The sequence below is a fragment of the Megalops cyprinoides genome, chromosome 11, assembly GCF_013368585.1.
Source record: "Megalops cyprinoides isolate fMegCyp1 chromosome 11, fMegCyp1.pri, whole genome shotgun sequence".
Classification (NCBI taxonomy): Eukaryota; Metazoa; Chordata; class Actinopteri; order Elopiformes; family Megalopidae; genus Megalops; species Megalops cyprinoides.
Genome location: NC_050593.1, coordinates 5,207,484 through 5,232,401, shown reverse-complemented (window position 1 = coordinate 5,232,401; position 24,918 = coordinate 5,207,484). Strand labels below are relative to the sequence as shown.

Here is a 24,918-nt window from a genome sequence, read left to right as displayed (position 1 = left end):
TGGAGATGACATAGTAGGAGAAGAGAATGTCGTTGTTTGAGATGTTGTTGGAGCAGTTGTGATCAATGTTGTTGTGGAAGTAGTATGTGCAGCAGTACTTGATGGGGTTGTGGATGTTGTTTGAGATGTGGATGAAGATGTTGCAGAAGTTGTTGTTGTTGATAATGACGTAATTGACGTAGTAGGAGACGAGAATGATGTTGTTTGAGATGTTGTTGGAGCAGTTGTGATCGATGTTGTTGTGGAAGTAGTAAGTGCAGGAGAACTTGCTGGGGTTGTGGATGTTGTTTGAGATGTTGATGAAGATGTTGCCGATATTGTTGTTGTTGGTGATGACATAGTAGGAGAAGAGAATGTCGTTGTTTGAGATGTTGTTGGAGAAGTAGTGGTAGATGTTGTGGAAGTAGTAAGTGCTGCAGTACTTGATGAGGTTGTGGATGTTGTTTGAGATGTTGATGAAAATGTTGCAGAAGTTGTTGTAGTTGGAGATGGAGATGTTGATGAAGATGTTGCAGAAGTTGTAGTTGTTGGAGATGAAGACGTTGATGAAGATGTTGCAGAAGTTGTTGTTGTCGGAGATGACGTAGTAGGAGAAGAGAATGTCCTTGTTTGAGATGTTGTTGTCGAGGTAGTGGTAGATGTGGAAGTAATAAGTGCTGCAGTAGATGAAGGAGTTGTGGATGTGGTTTGAGATGTTGATGAAGATGTTGCAGAAGTTGTTGTAGTTAGAGATGAAGACGTTGATGAAGATTTTGACGAAGTTGTAGTTGTTGGAGATGACGTAGTAGGAGAAGAGAATTTTGTTTTAGATGTTGTTGGAGCAGTTGTGATCGATGTTTTTGTGGAAGTAGTAAGTGCAGCAGAACTTGCTGGGGTTGTGGATGTTTTTTGAGATGTTGATGAAGATGTGGCAGATGTTGTTGTTGTTGGAGATGACATAGTAGGAGAAGAGAATGATGTTGTTTGAGATGTTGATGGAGAAGTAGTGGTAGATGTTGTGGAAGTAGTAAGTGCAGCAGTACTTGATGGGGTTGTGGATGTTGTTTGAGATGTTGATGAAAATGTTGCAGAAGTTGTTGTAGTTGATAATGAAGTAATTGACGTAGTAGGAGAAGAGAATGGTGTTGGTTGAGATGTTGGAGCAGTTGTGATCGATTTTGTTGTGGAAGTAGTAAGTGCAGCAGTACTTGATAGGGTTGTGGATGTTGTTTGAGATGTTAATGAAGATGTTGCAGAAGTTGTTGTTGTTGATAATGAAGTAATTGACGTAGTAGGAGACGAGAATGATGTTGTTTGAGATGTTGTTGGAGCAGTTGTGATCGATGTTGTTGTGGAAGTAGTAAGTGCAGGAGAACTTGCTGGGGTTGTGGATGTTGTTTGAGATGTTGATGAAGATGTTGCTGATATTGTTGTTGTTGGTGATGACATAGTAGGAGAAGAGAATGTCGTTGTTTGAGATGTTGTTGGAGAAGTAGTGGTAGATGTTGTGGAAGTAGTAAGTGCTGCAGTACTTGATGAGGTTGTGGATGTTGTTTGAGATGTTGATGAAAATGTTGCAGAAGTTGTTGTAGTTGGAGATGGAGATGTTGATGAAGATGTTGCAGAAGTTGTAGTTGTTGGAGATGAAGACGTTGATGAAGATGTTGCAGAAGTTGTTGTTGTCGGAGATGACGTAGTAGGAGAAGAGAATGTCGTTGTTTGAGATGTTGTTGGAGAAGTAGTTGTATATGTTGTGGAAGTAGTAAGTGCTGCAGTACTTGATGGGGTTGTAGATGTTGTTTGAGGTGTTGATGAAGATGTTGCAGAAGTTGCTGTAGTTGGAGATGAAGACGTTGATGAAGATGTTGCAGAAGTTGTAGTTGTTGGAGATGAAGACGTTGATGAAGATGTTGCAGAAGTTGTTGTTGTCGGAGATGACATAGTAGGAGAAGAGAATGTCGTTGTTTGAGATGTTGTTGGAGAAGTAGTGGTAGATGTTGTGGAAGTAGTAAGTGCTGCAGAACTTGATGGGGTTGTAGATGTTGTTTGAGATGTTGATGAAGATGTTGCAGAAGTTGTTGTAGTTGGAGATGGAGATGTTGATGAAGATGTTGCAGAAGTTGTTGTTGTTGGAGATGACATAGTAGGAGAAGAGAATGTCGTTGTTTGAGATGTTGTTGGAGCAGTTGTGATCGATGTTGTTGTGGAAGTAGTATGTGCAGCAGTACTTGATAGGGTTGTGGATGTTGTTTGAGATGTGGATGAAGATGTTGCAGAAGTTGTTGCAGTTGATAATGAAGTAATTGACGTAGTAGGAGAAGAGAATGATGTTGTTTGAGATGTTGTTGGAGCAGTTGTGATCGATGATGTTGTGGAAGTAGTAAGTGCAACAGTACTTGATTGGGGTGTGGATGTTGTTTGGGATGTTGATGAAGATGTTGCAGAAGTTGTTGTTGTTGGAGATGACATAGTAGGAGAAGAGAATGTCGGTGTTTGAGATGTTGTTGTCGAGGTAGTGGTAGATGTGGAAGTAATAAGTGCTGCAGTAGATGAAGGAGTTGTGGATGTGGTTTGAGATGTTGATGAAGATGTTGCAGAAGTTGTTGTAGTTAGAGATGAAGACGTTGATGAAGATTTTGACGAAGTTGTAGTTGTTGGAGATGACGTAGTAGGAGAAGAGAATTTTGTTTTAGATGTTGTTGGAGCAGTTGTGATCGATGTTTTTGTGGAAGTAGTAAGTGCAGCAGAACTTGCTGGGGTTGTGGATGTTTTTTGAGATGTTGATGAAGATGTGGCAGATGTTGTTGTTGTTGGAGATGTTGTTGGAGAAGTAGTGGTAGATATTGTGGAAGTAGTAAGTGCTGCAGTACTTGATGGGGTTGTGGATGTTGTTTGAGATGTTGATGAAGATTTTGCAGAAGTTCTTGTAGTTGGAGATGTAGACGTTGATGAAGATGTTGCAGAAGTTGTTGTAGTTGATAATGAAGTAATTGACGTAGTAGGAGAAGAGAATGATGTTGTTTGAAATGTTGTTGGAGCAGTTGTGATCGATGTTGTTGTGGAAGTAGTAAGTGCAGCAGTACTTGATGGGGTTGTGGATGTTGTTTGGGATGTTGATGAAGATGTTGACGAAGTTGTAGTTGTTGGAGATGACATAGTAGGAGAAGAGAATGTCGTTGTTTGAGATGTTGTTGGAGAAGTAGTGGTAGATGTTGTGGAAGTAGTACGTGCTGCAGTACTTGATGGGGCTGTGGATGTTGTTTGAGATGCTGATGAAGATGTTGCAGAAGTTGTTGTAGTTGGAGATGAAGACGTTGATGAAGATGTTGACGAAGTTGATGGAGATGACGTAGTAGGAGAAGAGAACGATGTTGTTTGAGATGTTGTTGGAGAAGTAGTGGTAGATGTTGTGGAAGTAGTAAGTGCAGCAGTTGGGGGAGGAGTTGTGGTTGTTGTTGGTGACGACGTCGGTGCTGTGGTGGTCATTGTTGACAGGGATGTGGTTGGTAGAGTAGTGGGAGAGCTTGTGGAAGTAGAAATAGTAGCAATTGTTGGAGGAGCAGTGGTAGTTGTAATGGATGTAGAAATATCTGTGGTGGTTGGGGATGTGACTCCAGCAGTAGTTGGAGATGTTGATGAAGTTGTTGCAGAAGCTGTAATAGTTGGAGATGACACAGTAGGTGCAGAGAATGTTGTTGTTTGAGATCTTGTTGTAGAGGTAGTGGTAGATGTGGAAGTAGTAAGTGCTGCAGTACTTGATGGGGTTGTGGATGTTGTTTGAGATGTTGATGAAGATGTTGCAGAAGTTGTTGTAGTTGGAGATGGAGATGTTGATGAAGATGTTGCAGAAGTTGTAGTTGTTGAAGATGACATAGTACAAGAAGAGAATGTTGGTATTTGAGATTTTGTTGTAGAGGTAGTGGTAGATGTGGAAGTAATAAGTGCTGCAGTAGATGAAGGAGTTGTGGATGTGGTTTGAGATGTTGATGAAGATGTTGCAGAAGTTGTTGTAGTTAGAGGTGAAGACGTTGATGAAGATGTTGATGAAGTTGTAGTTGTTGGAGATGACGTAGTAGGAGAAGAGAATGATGTTGTTTGAGATGTTGATGGAGCAGTTGTGATCGATGTTGTTGTGGAAGTTGTAAGTGCAGCAGAACTTGCTGGGGTTGTGGATGTTGTTTGTGATGTTGATGAAGATGTGGCAGATGTTGTTGTTGTTGGAGATGACATAGTAGGAGAAGAGAATGTTGTTTGAGATGTTGTTGGAGCAGTTGTGATCGATGTTGTTGTGGAAGTAGTAAGTGCAGCAGAGCTTGCTGGGGTTGTGGATGTTGTTTGAGATGTTGATGAAGATGTGGCAGATGTTGTTGTTGTTGGAGATGACATAGTAGGAGAAGAGAATGTCGTTGTTTGAGATGTTGGAGCAGTTGTGATCGATGTTGTGGAAGTAGTAAGTGCAGCAGTACTTGATAGGGTTGTGGATGTTGTTTGAGATGTTGATGAAAATGTTGCAGAAGTTGTTGTAGTTGGAGATGGAGATGTTGATGAAGATGTTGCAGAAGTTGTTGTTGTTGGAGATGACATAGCAGGAGAAGAGAATGTCGTTGTTTGAGATGTTGTTGTTGCAGTTGTGATCGATGTTGTTATGGAAGTAGTGAGTGCGGCTTTTGTGGGAGGAGTTGGGGTTGTTGTGGGTGATGACGTTGGTGCTGTAGTAATTGTAGGTGACAGGGATGTTGTTGGCGGAGTCGTGGGAGAGGTTGTGGTGGAAGAAACAACAGCAATTGTAAGAGGAGTAGTGGTAGTTGTCATGGATTTAGAAATAGGTGTGGTGGTAGGGGATGTGACTCCAGCAACAGATGGAAATGTTGATGAAGTTGTTGTAGAAGAGTATGTTGTTGTTTGAGATGTTTTTGTAGAAGTAGTGGTAGATGTTGTGGAAGTAGTAATTGCTGCAGTAGTTGAAAGAGTTGTGGATGTTGTTTGAGACGTTGATGAAGATGTCGCAGAAGTTGTTGTAGTTGGAAGTGAAGTACTTGATGTAGTAGGAGAAGAGAATGACCTTGTTTGAGATGTTGTTGGAGCATTTGTGATCAATGTTGTTGTGGAAGTAGTAAGAGCAGCTTTTGTGGATGGAGTTGTTTTTGTTGTTGGTGATGATGTTGATGACCTCGTAGTAGAAGAGGACATCCTTGTTTCAGGGGTAATTTCTGTAGCCCCATCTTTTGTCATTAATGATGTCATACTTGTGTTTTCAGTGAGTTCAGCATTATTCACTCTTATTGTTGATAGAATGTCATTTAACATGGGCGTTGTTGTTGTTTGTGTTGTAATTTTTGCAGTGGTAGAGTGACCATCCCCATGGATCCTCCAGAACACATAAGCTGTAGTCAAAAGGAAGTAGAATATTGTTTGTATCATTTTGTTTAAACAATAACAGTGTTAATGAGATTAAGAGAGTCTGCCGGGCAGGTGAAAGAAAATGGAGGAAAACTAGACTCACAATTCACTATAATATATACAAAGAAGACTTCTCCAAGATTATTACAGAGAATGCCGGAAACTCCAGAACATTGTTCTCCAGTATTGGCCAGCTACTTAACACTGCCCTCCACAGTTCTCTGCATCAAAATGTGAAGAACTTGCATTGTTCTTCAATGACAAGATAACTTCAGTTAGAACCAGTATTGCTGCTAATGCAAACACAGATGACCTCAGAAAACCCTTTAAAAAAGATGTAACCATGAGAAGATTCACCTGTATTACATTAACTGAGCTTTGCAAGACTGTCACTGAATGTAACTCCTCCACCTCATGTATTGACCCTGTACCTACAGCATTTTTTAAGCGGGTGTTCAACAGTGTTTCAAGTCATGTCCTGAAGTTTATAAATACATCTCTTCAAACAGGTATCTTCCCATATGCCTTCAAAACAGCTGTTGTAAAACCCTTAATAAAGAAACCCAACCTAGATGGTAATGCACTGACCAGCTACAGGCTGATATCCAACCTTCCATTCATTAGTAAGATACTTAAAAAAATAGTTTCAGTGCAAATAAACTCCTTTTTTAAGGAAAACAATATCGTGGAGGAATTTCAATCAGGCTTTAGAACATACCACAGCACTAAACTGCTCTCACTAAAATAATCAGTGACCTCAGACTAAACTCTGATGAAAATAAGGTCCCAATTCTTGTCCTCTTAGACCTAAGCGTTTGATACAATTGATCATGACATCCTAAGCAATCATTTTGAAATGTTGGTTGGTCTTTCTGACTGTGTGTTAAACTGGTTAAAAACATACATCAAAGGCAGAAAATTTTATGTCAGTCTTGGAGATCATGTGTCTGAGGAGCATGACATCTGTTTTGGGGTTGCACAAGGGAGCTGCCTTGGTCCATTATTATTCTCATTATACATGCTGCCACTTGGTGACATCATTAGAGAGCACAATGTATGTCTCCATAGTAATGCAGATGACATGCAACTGTACATCTCTGCTGAACCAAATGATGCTGCAGCTATAAACTCCATTACTACCTGTCTTTTGGCTGAATGGATGAACAATATTTTCTTAAAATTAAATGAGGACAAAACTGAAATCCTACTAGTCGCCCCTGAAACAAAAAGGGAAATTCTGTTTAATAATTTGGGGAAATTAACTCCCTGGATTAAATCCAAGGTTACAAGTCTTGGTGTTATGTTAGATTCTGATCTAAGCTTCAAGTCCCACATTAGCAAGGTGATGAAAACATCATTTTTCCACCCCAGGAACATAGCTAATGTATGACCATTTATAAATAGAAAAGATGCTGAAAAACTGATTCATGCCTTTATTTCAAGCCGACTCGATTACTGTAATGCACTTTTTACTGTCCTCCCAAAAAAAAAACCACTGAGAGACTTCAGGTCATTCACAACTCTGCAGCTCGGCTATCAGAACCAAGAGGAGAGAGCACATTAGTTCAGCTTTAGCTGCTCTGCACTGGCTTCCTATTTGCCATCAGGAATGCTTCGATCATCTGCTGCTGGTTTATTGAAAGTTTTCAGCAACACCCGAAAGAAAATCGGGGATGCAGCCTTTTTCAATTATGCCCCAAAACTATGAAACACACTATTTCAATTATGCCCCAAAACTATGAAACACACTACTTATAGATATCAGAGAAGCCAGCTTGCTAAATTTTTCTAAAAAGAAAGCTAAAAACGTATCTCTTCACATTCGCCTTTAACTAGCTAAACTTCCCTGATACAGGCCTGAAATTCCAGCTGACTTTCCTGATACAGGCCTGAAGTTCTTATGCAATACTGTACTTCTTTTAAAATGCTGTATTTTAATTAACTTTATGTATTCTATGTATTTTATCCTTTAACTTTATTTTATTATGCAACTATGTATTCTAATTCCACTTTTATTTATCTTTGTTATTTTTATTTTCCACCTTACTTTACATTAATTATGGCATTCTATCCCTGTCTTTATGTTCATTTGATGTGAAGCACTTGATGCATGTAACTTCTTTGTTGTAAAGCACTTTGAGCTACATTTCTTGTATGAAAGGTGCTATATAAATAAAGTTTATTATTATTATTATTATTGCCATTAAATAATTAAAGGCTCTCAAAAGCCAGCTCGTTAGCTTGGCATTGAATCAAACAGTACCAGTAGACAATGTTAGGAACCTGAGCAACATTATCATAACAAACTCTCTCACTACAATCATTGGCGGAATAATGTTTACATGTAATAAATAAACGTCATTAAATTCAGCGTCTATTCTTGCTTATGTAACTAAGGAGCAAGTTAAAGAAACTATGGATCTGTTTCATAAACACAATGTGGGACTCCAATCCATGCTCATGCTGTGCCTAACAGCATCCTCTAGCCATAGTAAAATTGATATACCATGCTTTCTCCTCCCATAGAGAAGGGTGATGTGCATTGTTGTTCAATGTAACTTGTGTGTGCACTGTAGTTATGATTGTGTTCGTCTGCAATTTGTATTAAGACAAAGTGTTTGTTTGTGTAAGACAACATGTTAGCATTGCGCATTGTTCTGATGGTAAATTACACTATTGCAGGACAATTGGCAGGTGAAACGATCATGCTACGGTCAGTCCAGCTAGCTGGCATCATTAATTCCTCTGCGTCCATGCGGTGCAATATACTGAGAGCGCTACACACCTAGGACCTCAGGCGGTTGTAAGCAGCAGCAGACTGCATCCTATTGTTAGCCCTCTCACGCATGTGCAGTAGCATAAGGTGGTGGCCCCTTAAGTGGTAGCAACCTAGCCGCTACTAGCTCACAGCCAGATTGCGGGTACCGCGGCTTTGAGAGAAGCGCTGTGCTGTGGACCAGGAAGTAGCATACCAGCTGCATGTAGGGGAAATGAGTGAACGCATAGCAGCACACAGGCTGTTGTTTCATCAAGTTGAGTTTGTCCTTCATGTATAAATGTTGTCATTGCCATAACCATTAACACAGTTAATTAATTAATTAATTAACACACTCTGTATGTCGGTAATTGGATACAATGCATAACTACCCCAGTGCAATGTACTTTGCAGTATTGCTTGAATGCTTGATTGTACATGTTGTGCATAGATGATAAATGTATATTTTATAATTGCTATAATTGCATAATCTTCTGGCATTGTATATTACACATTCACAATATGATCCATGAATTCTGATTTATTGTTCTTCCTGAATCTTTCCAGGAAACCACACACACACACACCCATTCCACACATACTCCACGGAATCTTCAATAAAATTCTAAACCCAGAACCTGACTCCTGTGTCCTGACCAACACCCCACTTTGACAGCAACATTAGCCTGAACCTAGTTTATGGGTGAAACTGCCCCCTCAGTTTCAACTACTGAATCCCTCCTAAGATTCAAGCGGCAACCTTTTAGTTATAAGTAACATTTTCTAACTAAATCTATTCCCCCTGCGTTTCAAATGATCATCCCCATGTTACACACATGATTATTGACAAAATTCAATTTGATCTGACTGATGATGCCATTGTGTAAATAAGAAAAAAAAACAAAAACTTTTTTACAAGTACACAAAGTTTATCTGATCAGTAACGTGCTTTAATTTTTAAAATTGAATTAATTGCCTAACCAAGTATTTTCAACAGACCATACACACTGAAAAATTACTTAATTGTGCCCAACATGATCAAGATCAGTAGCCACAGAAATTAAATAAAACAAAACAAAAAATAAACTATTCATTTTACTTACCAAATGTGAAAAATGTGGACACTACTTCCCTTCCCTTCATCTTGAAACCTTTGAAACCACTGTGTGATGAAAAGAAATACATAGTCATACATGAACAAATACACAAGTGAAGGATAGTAGTGATTATTTAGTGATCATTTATTGTAGTTGGTGAGCAGTATAATGATTAGTTTGGTAGAATTAGTATGCACAGTGTATAATGTGACTGTGTCTATGTAGTTTTAAGGTGATCACATAGTTAGGGCATGTGATCCACATTCCAATGTGATGCTGCTATTGAACAAATCACGCGCACATGTGCTCTGTATGCATGTGCTGCAGGCCCTCCAACGGAGAGGCCTCTGATTTCCACTGTGCGTGTGATCTTTGGACCCCAAGGCCTGGACTTCCAGGCCCTCTCCTACTCTTGCGTGTGACCTTTGGTCTTCTACCTCATCTTCTAGACTTCTAGGCGCGGGTAATAAATATACTTTGAGACTTCTGGAGGGTCTTGCCTGGGTGGTGCAGATGCGTGTCATTTGGTGGTGACACTCATTGTGCCCCATGACCCACTCTCCTTCTCTGTCCACCTGTCAAGGTCTGTGACAGGGAGGACAGAGAGGAACCAGGTCAGTGTGTTCTCACTATCAATCACGAGGGAGAGAGAGCAGAGATCAGAAGCACAGAGGGGACCCTGAGAGGTTAGGGAGTGTGCAAGGTGTAAGATCCGAAGTGTGAGACTTTGTGCATGTAACGTGAAACTCTGCTGAGCCGATCATCGCTTGTGAAGCCTTGCTGTATTGAAGATCATCAATAAACCTGTTTCTACCTCTCCTTCAACCATGGTCCAGACTGAAGTTCTTTGTGTAACAGTTTATTAGTTAGCTCGCAAGTACATCAACTTCATTGAAATCCAACACAAGTAATGACGTCATGAACAGTCTAACATTATGCCATTGACAGTTTCCACTTTTTCTGAACAAATGGAAGATGTGTCAGATCCTTAAGTTGTTACATTGGTACTTTCAAGACTGTGATCCATGTCAGCTGATGGAGATACAAGGAAGGCATTTCTAAATAATTTCTCATATTCTCATTTTTGATGCATTATCGTAACATGCTTTAAAGTAATAATAAAAAAAAAACATTTCAAGGAGGTACAGACCAAAAGACTTGCCTTGCCTGCCTGCCGGGCGGTGACCGGGCTCTGAGAGGTGGCAATACATTTCTGTCTCTACCTCATCTGTTAAACAATGACCACATATTGCTTCTTTTCTTTGCAGCAATGACTTTTTGAGATTTTGCATATTAGCAATTGCTACACCAACTGTCAGGTTTTAAAAATCTTCAAGTTCTCCCCAATGGAAACCTTAGCACTAAGGGAATGAAATAAAGGCAGAAACTGAAAGGATAATATTCATGATTTTACAGTTTAAATCCACTAGGTTTGAAGGTCACTTTAGCTGTGGAGATAGGACTGACTGGGATTTAGTTTGAGAAATAAAATCCATTTTGGTTGAGAATTGTTTTGAGGGTTCATGGAGAAGAAATAATGTTGTGTTTATGTCCATCCTGACTGATGCTCAGCTTGACGCCCAAGGGCGGAATACTGACATGTTGGGAGGAGGGGGTCCAAAGCATGTGGGTAATGCTGAAATGCCTGAGGGATGCCCTAACATGGACACGTGCATGTTGTACTAATGTCACAGGTGCTATGAGACCTAGGAGCCTGCAGAGATTGCTATGGCTGGAGTCTCTACACAGTTGATAACTGAATTGCCACAACTGTACAACCTTAACAACACTGCTTTGAAATTTGGTTATATTTCACAAAATTGATCTCTTTCTTGGATACATACATGGCCTGTTGTTTCTATGATGATCCAACTAAACAAGTTCCATGTAAAAAATATGTACATAATAGCTAACATTATTCAGCAAACAAACAACAACAACAATAACAAACTGGGCTAACAGGTTGATGTATTGATCTGACTGTTATTGAATGTATCCTACCAAAGAACTTCAGTGAAGCATGGGTTTCTTTCTGCTCAGTCTACATTTACACTATTCATCTGGCAGATGCTTTAATCCAAAGTGATTTACAAGTGAGGCAGAGTACATAACAGGCAAAAAGCCACATAAGGAGTCAAAAATATTAGAAGTGCAGCATAACCAGTTTTCAATAGTGTGGCTTCTTGGGCCTTGAGGTGCAAGTGTAAAAAAACACCTAGTGTAACTAAGGGTGGTTGTGAGGTTCCTCCCAACCCTCCTGCATTGTTTTGTCATTCATCTGCTCTTAATAAATGTTCAGGGATTTTGGCATACATACAGAGGAACAATTGAAAGATTTACTTTTCAGTCAATATTTACCTTTACATTTTTAGAAGAACTGACACAGCAGCATTCTCTCATTGAATTGTGTAATAAAATCAATGATGTGATAGCAGTTTGCTCCTGGACAAGGCTGTGGTAAAATAAGAAAAGGCCACGTGTACTGTAAACACTGTCAGCAGACAGTCTTGTCTACAGTGACTTACAAGATGTGAGTACCTTTACATTTATATTTTTGATATCCAGGAGTTGCTTCCACCCAGAGCGACTCCTCAAGTTACAAAGTTTAGCACAAAATGCATCCAACAAAACATTACACAAACAAGGACACCACCAACCACACATGAATAAAAGATAGTGCCAAACACAGGGTTGAGACCACAAGTGTGGCTTCACATGGAAGTGCTACAGAAGTACCAATACGATCAAGTTAAGTTAATTCACAATATCGAACAGGGCACCCAGTAAATGCCCTGCTCAGCTGTCCAGCAGATAAGCAGCCAGCTGGGAGGTGGAAGCCGAAACTACCAAGTTTGTCTCAGTTACTTGCACTCACAAAACTAACTAAGACAAACAACAGAACATGATTCTCTGCAGTGCTAAGCAGTGCACTGTTAATAAATACAGCACAGTAGCAGTAGCCCCCCCTTATCCGTGGGGTATATGTTCCAAGACCCCCAGCGGATGCCTGAAACCGCGAATAGTACCGAACCCTATATATACTATATATGTTTTTTTCCTACGCATACATACCTATGATAAAGTTTAATTTATAAATTAGGGTCCTTGTACATAAATGTATGTTACAATTCTAATGCTACTATTTTTATGTCTTGTATTAACAAAAAAAAAAAAAAAAAAAAAAGAAAAAAGAAAAGAAAGAAAGAAAAAAAAGAAATCCGCTCTCAGATTCAGACGGGAGCCAGCCGGCTCATAGAACCGAGTCGTTCGCTACTGACACGTCACTAATTCTGAGGATCAAGAAGACTCACTCACTTTCCCGTCACTATTTTACGATCTTTTGTACCCTTATATTAACAGTGCCAGCCCAGTAAGGTATCAAATTTTAAAACTAAAATTCTTAAATTCAGAAAGTCAGAGCACTCTTTCAACCATTGTAGTTGTAATAAGAGATAGGTCTGAACATGCCTGTACCCAGCTATGAGGTCACCGAGGTCCGGACTTCGGTAATTTTTTAGAGCTAAATACAACTGGATAAAAATAAATAAATACATAAAAAATCAGTGGTTGGGAACTTCTCCTCTGAGACGAGTGCATGCTTAATTCAGTTTAGAATTGTTATTTAGTGTCCGCTGTGTGTGAGAGTTGTGAGAGAGGGCGCGTACGCAGCCCCTTTCCACTGACAGCAGCAATTGGAATTTACGCACTCTGGCAGCAGCAGGTGGCTTGTGTGTGAACTGGCAATTGTATGAAACGTTAAAATTGCGTACTCTGGCCATGATGAAGGCTAGGCTATTTCTTTAATATTAGTAGGCTAGTGTGGTGGAGAATGTGAGGCCTTACGTGAGGCCTAAAGCACTAGTATGCACTAAAGCACTGTTATTAATGAAAGGCATTATATTAAGTACTAAAATAATAAGCATTACATGAAATTGTTGATTTACTACATAAGCACTACAATGAATAAACATTTAATGATAGTATTGATTAAAGTGCCGCTATTGGAAAAGCATTAAGTACTGTTATTAATATGCTGTGATTCTGTATGATCATGGGTTTGGGTAAGGCCAGGGGTTATTCTAGGTTATAAGTATTTGAAAGCTATTGCAGGACAGTTGATGCCAGGGTATGCAACCTTGAAGAAGGAACACTGCCTTCAGCATTGCCCCTCCTTGGACGTCACCCCAGAACCTTTGTGCGCTATGTTGTTGTTTCATAGTCATGCCTTCTCTTCTCCTATTGGTTCCTAGTCTACGCTTATTGTATCTTTTTTCCCTTCTCTTCTCCTATTGGTTTACGGTCTACGCTTATTGTATCTTTTTCCTCTGACTCATAGTCATGCCACCTTCGCTTATTGTATCTCCTCCCCTTGACATGCCCCTACAGCATGTCAGCCTGTTTTTGCCCCTTTAACATATGCATCCCATTTTAGTTTTATATTTTCTTTTATGAGTTATACAGCTAGAAAATAACAGCTGATTGCCTGCATTGGCCTAGCTGACATCTACTGACAAAATGCTTGCAAACTGTATGTGGATTTACTGCAATTTGTCATAGTTGCCCATCATAGTAGTGCTGAGCTAATGGCCCCCCTTTGCAGGGTTCAGTTCTTCTGGCCCATCTCCTGGGCCGTGTCCAGACGGGGCCTAGTTCTTACATTAATCCTTTGTTTTAAGGCCTAACCTTGTAGCTTATGGCACATAGATATCTGTGTGCCTTTTTACAGTCTGCAGCACTGCTGTCTGGCTAACTGAGTTATTTGACCCTTAAATAAATACAAATAATGGTGATATTGCAGGTATATATATGTTTAAAAATAAAATGAACTCTGTATTGTTTAATTATGTTTAAAAATCATATAGGTGTGGAGTGGAACTAATGGGAAATTTCAAAAGTGTTATGTTTAAGAATAATATACAAGTGATGACTATGGTGTTTATGGGATTTTCTAGGCGGGGTAAATGTAACAGTTAAAAATTAAATAATGGTGTATAAAATGGAAGATGGAGTGATCTTGAAGGGGGAGCCTGGGAGGAGTCGGAAGTTGGGGTCTGAGATGGGAGGAGTGAGAAAAGGCATACAGGATGGATGCAGGAGGGGGGGGGCAGAATGCTTGGGGATATGCTTGCGAATGCATTGTAACCTGTTGCTCCGCGGACCAACCCGGTTTGCTGTATATGACTGATCACCATATGCAATAAACCAAAAGCTTAATTACATCAGACTCTGTAAGAACTCTTATTTATTTCCAGAAGGCACCGAAGTGTGGAGGAAGGCCCTTGGTCCCTCTGGCCCAAACCCGGAGGATAGGCACCACACTAGCTAACGTTTCACACAACGCCATTGATTAAAAAACCGCTTATGCAGGCGACGGCGTGGCGTTACTGCTGAAAAAGCGATCTAGCTAGTAGTCACGACCTGCACGTGTCCGACTGATGTAGTTTTACAGTCATCCACTCGACTTCGTTGTAAAGTTGAAAAAACACAAACAACTTTTATTACACACGTGTCACAAGCAGGTCAAATCCACTGAATTTTCTTTGCTGGATAATATAAAACTAAACATGACACGACACGGTATGAAAACCATGTAACTCCACAGCTAGTCTGGCCTCCTCTCGATTCCCAAGTTCTACCGCTTAACTGAAGTAAATGCGCGAGGGTGCGCTCTCTTAAAGTAAGAGTACATAATTACCAAAATTAATGAAATAGCCCATTCTAGACATAAAATATTAAACTTAAAGTCAAATTTAATGAAAACGCACTGAAACGCACATAATGAAAACATCCATTATGATTACTTTACTTTTAATATTCTAAAACCCAAAAGTTATAACCCAACATATACATCTTGTAGGAATAGTATAAGAAAACTATGAGAAAAATACCATACTAATCCTTGCGTCATACATACGGTATCAATAATAGTAAGCCTACAAAAGATTTCAAAGCCAGATTTGGAAATGAATACAACTGTATACTGACATCAATGACCTCACTATTTTGGGAACCCTGGTTACAGCCATGGGTCTGAAGCTGGTTTAGAACTGCATTCCTTGCCATCCACACTGTGCTCCAAGAGATAAATATATCATTGGCCAATTTAATGTTCCTAGCCATGGAAACCAACTGCATTCTCTTTCTTACATCCAGAATAGACATCTCTGTCTGCTCTGATGTGCATGTGCCGTTTTTTCACAGTCATTTACTTGATTTAGTACACCTAATACATTGCACAGTTATGCAAAGTTAATAAATGTAGCAGCACAGTCTAAAATTAGCAACAAATACATATGCTGCGTTTCCTGTAAATCCAGTTCTTAAATCTATTACATGGTATTTTCTTTCTCTCTCTGTCTTCACCTTTCTGCTCCCACATTTATGACAGGTGGTTGGAATGTGGTTAGACTGCAATATTGAATAACAACTTGAGACACTGTCTTCTTTTGAGAGTTTACCCTGATATGTATCTGATGTATATTACTGTAATACTGTTAAAAAAACAAACAAATACTGTAAAAAAAATACTGCCAACTAAAAAAATAATACCATTATTGACATAAATTTTATTTTCCAACATCTGTAAGATAGTGGACTATTAATGATTTAATGGAATCAACCAAAGTCTTCTATTTTTCAAATAACATTTATTTCCCCAAAAAACAGGTTTAACAATTACTGGCACCCCTGGATTAATACTTTGTGCAACCACCCCTGACAAAGATGAAAGCCTTGAGTCTTTTCCTATAATCTGTGATAAGGTTAGAGAACACATTTGGAAGGATCTTCGACTGTTCCTTCACAAAGAACTTTTCAAGATCGCTGATATCTTTGGACTTGCACTTCTCAATGGTATTTAAGTCCAGAGACTGGGATGGCCATTGCAGAAAATGGATTTTGTTTTCAGTTAACCATATATGTATGGATTTTGATGTATGATTGGGGTCATTGTTGCTAGCAAAGACAACCAGATTTTCTGCTAAATTTTCCTTGCACCTGGTAGAATACAGTATGCCATTGATCTTAACTAGTTCCCCTGGACCATCGGCAGCAAAACATCCCCAAACCATCAATCTAAAACCCACCTCTAAATTTGACAGTAGGGATGAGGTGCTCCTCCTTGTGTCTATTCTTCCTTTGCTGCCAAGCATGCTGATAGTGTGTATGGCCAAAAAGTTCAATTTTGGTCGCTCTAACCATGGCACTCTCCTGCACTCATAATGGCAATGACATCTGGCAAACTCCAGATACTTGGTTTTGTGTCTTGTAGTCAGTAAAGGCTTTCTTTGTGCCACCCTTCCAAAGAGCTTGTTGGAATGGAGGTGTTTTATGGTTGTTTTTGAGATGTAGTGACCCCAAGATGCAACCAAGTGCTGCAATTCTTGAACTGTGATCCTTGGGTTGTTTATTGCCACCGTTACCATCTTCCTAACCATCCATGGAGACATCATGCACTTGTGTCCTCCTCCTGGCAAGCAACCATCCCATATGTTTTAATTTTTTTGGTTTTTGCCCTTTCAGTGCTAAGTGGTATGTATAATTGTTTATGTATTTTTTTGTACACATTACCATTGAAATAAAAGTATATAGCTTTCACATATGTGAACATAACATATTATAGTATATTGTTATCTGTGTTGTTTATTATATGCAGCGTTTTCTTCATTTTTATTAAGGGTGCCAATAATGGATCTGATTTTCTGTGTGTGTTTGTATATATATATATATAAATATATATATATATATATATATATATATATATATATGATACATACATATAATCAGGTCCATCATTTTATTGTGCAATTCACAAACTGAAGAATGTTTAAAAAGTCTTACTATTGAGGTGGAGCATGGCTGCAGTATGATTTAATTGTGCAAGGCCAAGCTCTACATGCACTGCTCTTTATCTGAACCAGTAAGTTATTACTTCTTGTGACCCTCTCTGCAGTGTTTTCAAAATGGTAATTGGACATTGATAATTTCTTCAAAACAAAAAAGAAAAGGCAATGCCATGAGATCTGTGAAACCTTTGTGCTGGCACGTGTAACAAAGACATGTGTCTGATATTACGTTCCACCTGCTCTACACCCAAGATATTGTATTTGCATCTGATTTCCACTCGCAACATTGATGAATTGTGACTGACAAACTGATCTTTATTGTTACTAGACTCACGTCACACCGCTACTCATCGAGCTCCATTGGCTACCAGTAGCCACCCGTATAAAGTTCAAGTCACTAATGCTCTCTTATAGAGTGTTTGCCGGCTCCGCTCCCATCTACTTGAACTCCATCTTAATGGCTTATACTCCCAATCGATCACTGCATTCCTCGCATGAACATCGCCTGGCATTGCCTTCCCTATGCACAAGGCAAGCCCAGTCCAGGCAGTTCTCGCAGACAGTTCCCCATTGGTGGAACGAGCTATCAAAGGCTATAAGAGCAGGGGCATCCCTCTCTATCTTCAAGAATCTCTTGAAGACTCACCCCTTCTGAACTCACCTTCTCGCCTAACATACTAACATTTCTAACCCTCACCTTATTCTGTTGCACTTTATCTTATGGCACTTATCGGTTCACCTTTCTGTCTGCGTTGTCTTGCTTTATCCCTTACAGCTCCCTTAGCACTTCGTGCCTACTACAAGGCCTCCTTTCATACTGTAGCTTGAATGTATTCCTCGTATTGTAAGTCACTTTGGATAAAAGCGTCTGCTAAATGAGTAAATGTAAATGTAAATGTACTAGTTTCCGGAAATAAACTTTTTTTTATGAACTAGGAAACACCTATCATGGGTATCGTTGCTCTAATGGGTCATCGTTTGGCAGCATGGGAGCACTAAGTAAAGACTCCAATGATCTTATGTCGCCTGGCCTGTCCTGCGCTGTGGTTGGATTGGTAATCTCCTGATATCCCTGCCCTGGTGACTGTGAGGATGGGAAGCACTCCACCCATAGGTCAGAAATGGCTGCATAACACTTTTTGAACCAACAAAATGAACTGATATAGTTCAGTTTATTAGCTGTCATTTTTTTCTACTTCCATACTTTCAAAGAATTTTTTTCTTCTGTCTACTCATTCTTTCCCAAATTTCCAACTGGCTCTGTTTTTTTCTGTTGTTGTTATTCCTTCTGGTGCTCATAAAGTAAATGTTCCCTCATTTAATTTGAAAATTGTATATTCATAACATTCATTTATGATGACAAAATGTAATATTGTGGCCATGCCATATGACCCAGTGATACAGATTTTGATGACACTAATGTATGTCTAGATTAATGTAAAATTTGATTAAATCTGAATAAGTTATTATTCCTGCCCTAAGAATATACATGCATTAAAAGGGTTATAGAGAATATGTTGTTTACTGTAGGACATTTTACTGAAAAAACCTTCAAACAAATGTGCTGTTGACCAAAGATCTTTCCCTGCTCCAATACAGCTGATTTAAATGATCAGTTTGTTATTAAGCAGCTTCAGGAGTTCATAAGGAGTTGATCATTTGAATCAGCTGTGTTGGAGCAGGGAGAGATCTAAAACATGCAGGACAAGGGGTGCTCCAGGAGAGGTTTGGGAAATGCTGTCTGAATGAATCAAAGAGTTAAACCATGTATGTATTGATCTATCTGATGAACGCATGTATTACACCCACACATCTGTTAACTGTTAAAAGCATGTGAATGGGATTTGCCTAATTATAAAAAAATGCATCCGCATTTCTGATAGCTCGTACATCCTGTACTGGAGGAACTTTTTAATGGCCAAGTGACTAATTAGCAAATATTTTTGCTCTGACTCACAGTGACCTGTGGATATGACATGCATAATATCACAGATGTTAAGTTACTCCACTCTCTTTCATTGACATATTTTTTTATGTATATTAAAAATCCAGAATCCACTTTGCTATCAAATTGATGTGGCTTCTTTTTGCCCTGCTGCAACTGATCAAATATAAAAGTTTCAATAAATACAGCAGCCTTCTTTGCAAATTATAAATCCAGAATTCACATCTTCAAGTTTAAAGCTGTATCCTGGATCAGAATCAAAATTTAAACCTAAGGAGTGTAGGTTGAAATTGTGGGGGGAATGGGCATGTTGATCTGGGATCTGTTGTTGAGGGCATAAAGAAACACTTTTGCTATGGCCCTGTGACTCACTAAAGATGTCACAAAGAAACTGAAGAAACGCAACAAACAAGAATTATTATTATTATTATTTTTTAGTGAGGGTTTAATTCAGTGTCCATCCTATAAAAACACACCTCTCCAAGCACTGCTGGAGTATTCCCACTGGAACATCCACTCCTGAGCATCTTTTACAACTGAGATGTAAAACCTCCCAGAGCTCACACCAAAATGTTGCTTTTACTGAATTTGGATGACTTACCGATTTCCCTGTATTGTGGCAACTATTGGTCTCTTATTCTTCTACTTTCTCTTCAGCACCAGGCTCTGCTGTGCTGGCCTCTTCAGTGCTGGTGGCCCCAGTGCTGACCTTTAATATGTTTTGAGGAGGGCAGGTCCGGCAGATCTGCAATCGTTTAAGACAGTGCTCAGACGAGGTGCACAGCATTTACTCCATAAGGGGACTAACAGTGACTGAGGGCTGGAATGACATGAGTGTCTGTTTGTGTGTCACTCCCTCTTTACGTTCCTCTGGCAGTAGGGATTCCATTCTGAATCTCAGCCATTTGCCTGGGGAATAATGTATGCTTGCTACCTGCATGGCAACCAGGATTATTGTTCAACTCAGGACAGAGAGGGTTTTCCTGTGGTGGTTCTGGGGGTTGGGGATGGGTTGCTGGTCTGTGGGTTAAAGAGAATGTACCAGGGCCAGGACTCCTTAGAAAAATTCTGATGACTTTACAATAGAATGTTACTTTCATGTTTGAAAGTGAAATTCACCAAGCAGTGGTGCAGTTTTGAAGTAACTGCATATTTGTACCACATCGTACCTCATTTTAGATTTAATGGGCCACCCAGATCCACTTTGGTAGATCCCATAATCTGTGACTGTGATCGGTCTGATGCTGCCTGCTAACTGCAAAAGCAATGACCTTCTGAAGTTGTTGAGTTGAAATTCGTTTTTTTGAATTTGACACATGCAATTCTATGTATATGTATGATCTATGTATATGTATGACCTATGTATAAGTCTTATATGTATCTCATTTACTGTATCCGACTATGCATGGACAACATCTGTTCTAGACTTTGGTGATGAAAATGACTGCACAGACACAGGGGAAATGGTCTCCACAACGTCTGATGATGAACTCTTTTGAGATCATGTAACATCCTTGATATCTGCAATGACTCTTGGTATTTCTGCAAATCATGAATAATAATAGCTGCAATGATACAGTCACCTAGCAGTAAAATCTGCTGCTGCCATGCCTTCACAAACAAAGACATACATTGTAACTTTGGATATTTAGTCTCTACTTTGCTCTGTGTCTCCTAAACCAGACAATTGTGATTACAAGCAGCCTTCAATGTGTTATGGATTAACACCATGAGCACTGGAAACAAAGAAAGACACATATCAATAATACGATTTTCAGATCAGCCACTTCCTTCTGGAGATCTTTGGTATTCTCTGGAGATCTTTTGGTATACGCAAGTGATCCTGTATGAAAAAATGGTTCACTATACTAATGTGGGTTTTAAGTGCCTTCTTTTTATGAAAGTATAAATATAGTTGACAAATGAGTTAAATACACAAGCAGCCTAAATTTCCAAAACAACAAATTATTAAAATAGCCTCAATATCTGCACAATATACATCAAACCTGGAAAAGTAGAAAGTATCTTACCTGTGTTACCTGTACAAAATATCAGTCAAATCGTCTGACTCAGTAACAGAATGTTTTTGGTAGATTGCTTTGCCTTTTGACATTGGGCTGCTGGATTCTTCATTGTTTATACAGTCTCTGATTTTTGTTGACGATTAATCTATTATCTAGTTCAAAAAAACATTAAAATACAGGCTTCAATTACTACACTAACCTCCATTGACTGACTGTAAAAATGTTCACTTCAAAGCTCATCACTTTAGATGATCATTTGATATCTTAATGTGTACACTTGTATCATACTGGAACATTTATGCAGTTAAATGCAGGTATATTCTCTATATTTAGTTGAAAGCTCAATACTGTGCACATTTTAATCTGAAGACACAGCTCTTCGGCTCTCACCTGAGCACCTGAAATACTACCACCTAATGGAATCTCTCATGTTTCAAAACCGTTTCCCTATCTAAAAACAACAAAAAAAAACATAATCTAATGGTTTAACGCACTCGTTATCTCTACCAGCTAGCTTGTACCTTGTCTGGCCAACCACTGAAACCTGGTCACGCAGCGCTTCTAATATTGTTGACTTCTTACGGTTTTTTGCTTGTGTTGTTCTCTGCCTCACTTGTAAGACACTTTTTTAAAAGTGTCTGTCAAATGAATAAATGAATAAATGTAAATGTAAATGTGGTATCAGCAAGATGTGGATTATACTTATTCAGTGTATTTTAATTGCACCAAGGTGTGTATTCCCAAATAACATACCACTGATCTCTATTAGGAAATTACTGACCTCTGTAACAGGTCAGTGTGAGATGCGTGTTCATTAGAATTTTAGCAGTTAAATGCAGGTATATTCTCTATATTTAGTTGAAAGCTCAATACTGTAACCATTTTAATTTCTCACCAATCTATCCCACTTGTTTTTCCTAGATAAAACAAGGAGACATTTTTTTAAAAAATCTGAATATGTTTATCAAAGTAAGCCAACAAATAAAGGTCCCAACAATTCACTAGCTAAATGGATAAATGGAAAAGTTAGCTAGCATGCCATTTTGGGCCAACATTAGCTCGTCAGCTAGCTACCAAGAAAAAACATACAGGCTATCTAGCAACACTGGCCAGGTTGGCATCTTGATATGCTATGATGATTTGACATTAGTTGAATGCCAGCTGTAGATGAACTGAACCAGAAACTAATCAAGTGAATAAGTGACCTGAAATCTGAAAGTGCAGTGTCCAGACTAAAAGCTTCTTCATTCATGTACAAAATTTAAAAAGCCCATTTTTCTGCAAGTGCTCCTCTCCTTTTTTTTACTATCTAATCTAATATATGTATTGGTAGTTGTATTAATATTAGTATTAGTATTACCTTCATCCATTCTGCCGAGTCCCTCCCTGTCTTCAAGAAACATCTGAAGACACAGCTCTTCTGCTCTCACCTGAGCACCTGAAATACTACCACCTGATGGAATCTCTCATGTTTCAAAACCATTTCCCTATTTTTTTTTTTTTAAAAAAAAACATAATCTAATGGTTTAATGCACTCGTTATCTCTACCAGCTAGCTTGTCCCTTGTCTGGCCAACCACTGAAACCTGGTCATGCAGTGCTTCTAATATTGTTGACTGCCTCACTTGTAAGACATTTTTTTTTTCTGTCTGTCAAATGAATAAATGAATAAACGTAAATGTAAATGTAGTATTAGCAAGATGTAGATTATGCTTATTCAGTGTATTTTAATTGCACCAAGGTGTGTATTCCCAAATAAAATACCACTGATTTCTATTAGGAAATTATTGACCTACTGAGGTCAGTGTGAGATGCGTGTTCATTGGAATTTTAGCACTGGAAGCACTGGGAGGTTTACATGGAAGTTTGACATAAATGCACATATATCTGGTCTGGTTGCTGAAATACGCACGTCCATATATCAAGTTAAATTTAAATCCAAAATTTTTTATATATTTGCCGTGCCATATATGTTACACCTACCTTAAATCAAGTATGGATTATGTATGTGGGTTTAATGCCACATGTTTACATTATATATTTTGTATACGATATACAGTGTAACATACAGTGTTTTACCAGATCTTTTTCATATGGGTGAATATTATTGTTTTATTTTGTGCAGTTTTTAGAAACACTTGTAGCCAGCGTGTTTTTATCTTTCCCTGTTTATTTCTTTTTTTCATTCTTAGAGATTGACTTGAACACTGGCAGAAAGAATGGCATGTGTGTATGCATTTTTGATGCCTGAGAGAGAGAGCCGTTCAGCTGTGAAGTTGCGATATTTAGGATGTTAATGACGACAACAGTGAGCGCAGCACGGGGTTGACCAAAGCAACAGGACCAGCCACATCCAGCTCTTGCAGAGATGAACTGTACGATCAAGCAGTTACTTTGAATTTCAAATTGAATTTCAGATGGAGGGCTGGCCCAATGCATAAGCAAACTAAGTGCCTGCTTAGGGCCCGGTGGCCACCAGAAGGCCCCCAAGAGAGCTTGAAATGTTTTTTTTGTGTGATATATTTAGGGTTGTCAAAAAAGCGCCTTAATATCGATTAATTACTTATAGAAAAAATAACGTGTCAAAAAAATTTACGCAGATTAATCGCACTGTATGATGCCCCTTGACTCCATACGTCACTGTGCATTTAAGCAATATCACACAAGAGGGAGTGCTGTTATACTGAATTTCAGCATGGCTGTGTTATACAACTGTTCTACAAACAAGGCTGCTTATCAAGTAACGATAATTTGAGGCAACAAATTATGTCTTTTTGTCATTTATTCAGCTCCCCCGACAAAAATAGTTCCTTCAGGATTACATTTACACGTGTTGTCAAGCTACACATAAACAGTTTCTTGACTGCAAGTTAGTTAGCTAGCTAGGTAGCTAGCTTCCTGCTTTTTATCATACACATAAAGGCTAGCTATATGGTAGGCAAGCAAGCCACTTTTAATCATAGCTTCACAATCCCGCTACAGGCTAGTGAGCTACTTTTTAGCATACATGGACGGGCTAGATATACGGTAGCCTTGCTAGCTAGCTATTGTTTATCATACCCAACTGCAGGCTAGCTAGGTTCTTTTATATCATACACAGAAACGTGTCCACATTATATTCTATATATATATATCCACCATATATTACGGTTGGTCTATAATGCCTAACTAATTTTAGTTTAGTTTTTTGGCATCTAAAATATGACATATTGACAATCATTACAATGTCAAGGATAAAATGAGAAACTTATGGACTTATTTCCATCATTGTTCTTGCTGAAACATTTCTGATTTTTTTATTTCCTCAATTCATTAGGTCATATTTTTGATTGTTATGGCCATTATTGCATATGAACAGTGAAAAAAAAATGTTATGAATGTATGGAAAATAAAAGAGATGTTGACCTTCAAAGTTTATATTGACCATTGTCATTGATGCAGTCATCTACCAAAATCCATTTGAATTGAAATATTTTTAAATGCTCCTCATGGCAAATATTGATATATGCGATTAATTAAATCACAAAGCATGTCATTAATTAGATTAATTTTTTTAATCGCTTGACAGCCCTAATGATATTATGTCAATGGTAATCATACAAAAACTTAATGTTATGTTAATGGACTAGCTAGCTAATACTACGGGTTTTGACGGCGCCAAGGAGGTGGGGGGCCCCCAAATAAAATTCTGCATAGGGCCCCAAAAAGGCTTGGGCCGGCCCTGTTCAGATGATTGCTGACACAGAATTACCCTTTGCATTCTTGGGGTTATATGCACACAAAACTGATAATAATCAAAAATACCAAAGACACATACAGTAATGCAGCAATCATTAATAGTTAGAGAAGTATTACTATGTTGTTTTCCTTTGTGC

At 38.8% G+C, this 24,918-nt stretch overlaps 1 protein-coding gene across 1 annotated transcript in view; it reads right to left on the bottom strand.

The window, feature by feature from the left end:
* Positions 1-17,751, bottom strand: part of LOC118785808 (serine-rich adhesin for platelets-like) — a 52,847-nt gene extending 35,096 nt beyond the window's left edge. The window contains exons 1-3 of the mRNA XM_036540744.1: positions 17,737-17,751; positions 5,016-5,170; positions 3,443-3,632 (exon numbers count right to left, since the gene is read on the bottom strand). Of these exons, the coding sequence (XP_036396637.1) occupies positions 3,443-3,632; positions 5,016-5,170; positions 17,737-17,751 (360 nt within the window). The remainder of the gene's footprint in view (positions 1-3,442; positions 3,633-5,015; positions 5,171-17,736) is intronic.
* Between the last annotated feature and the right edge of the window lie 7,167 nt (positions 17,752-24,918).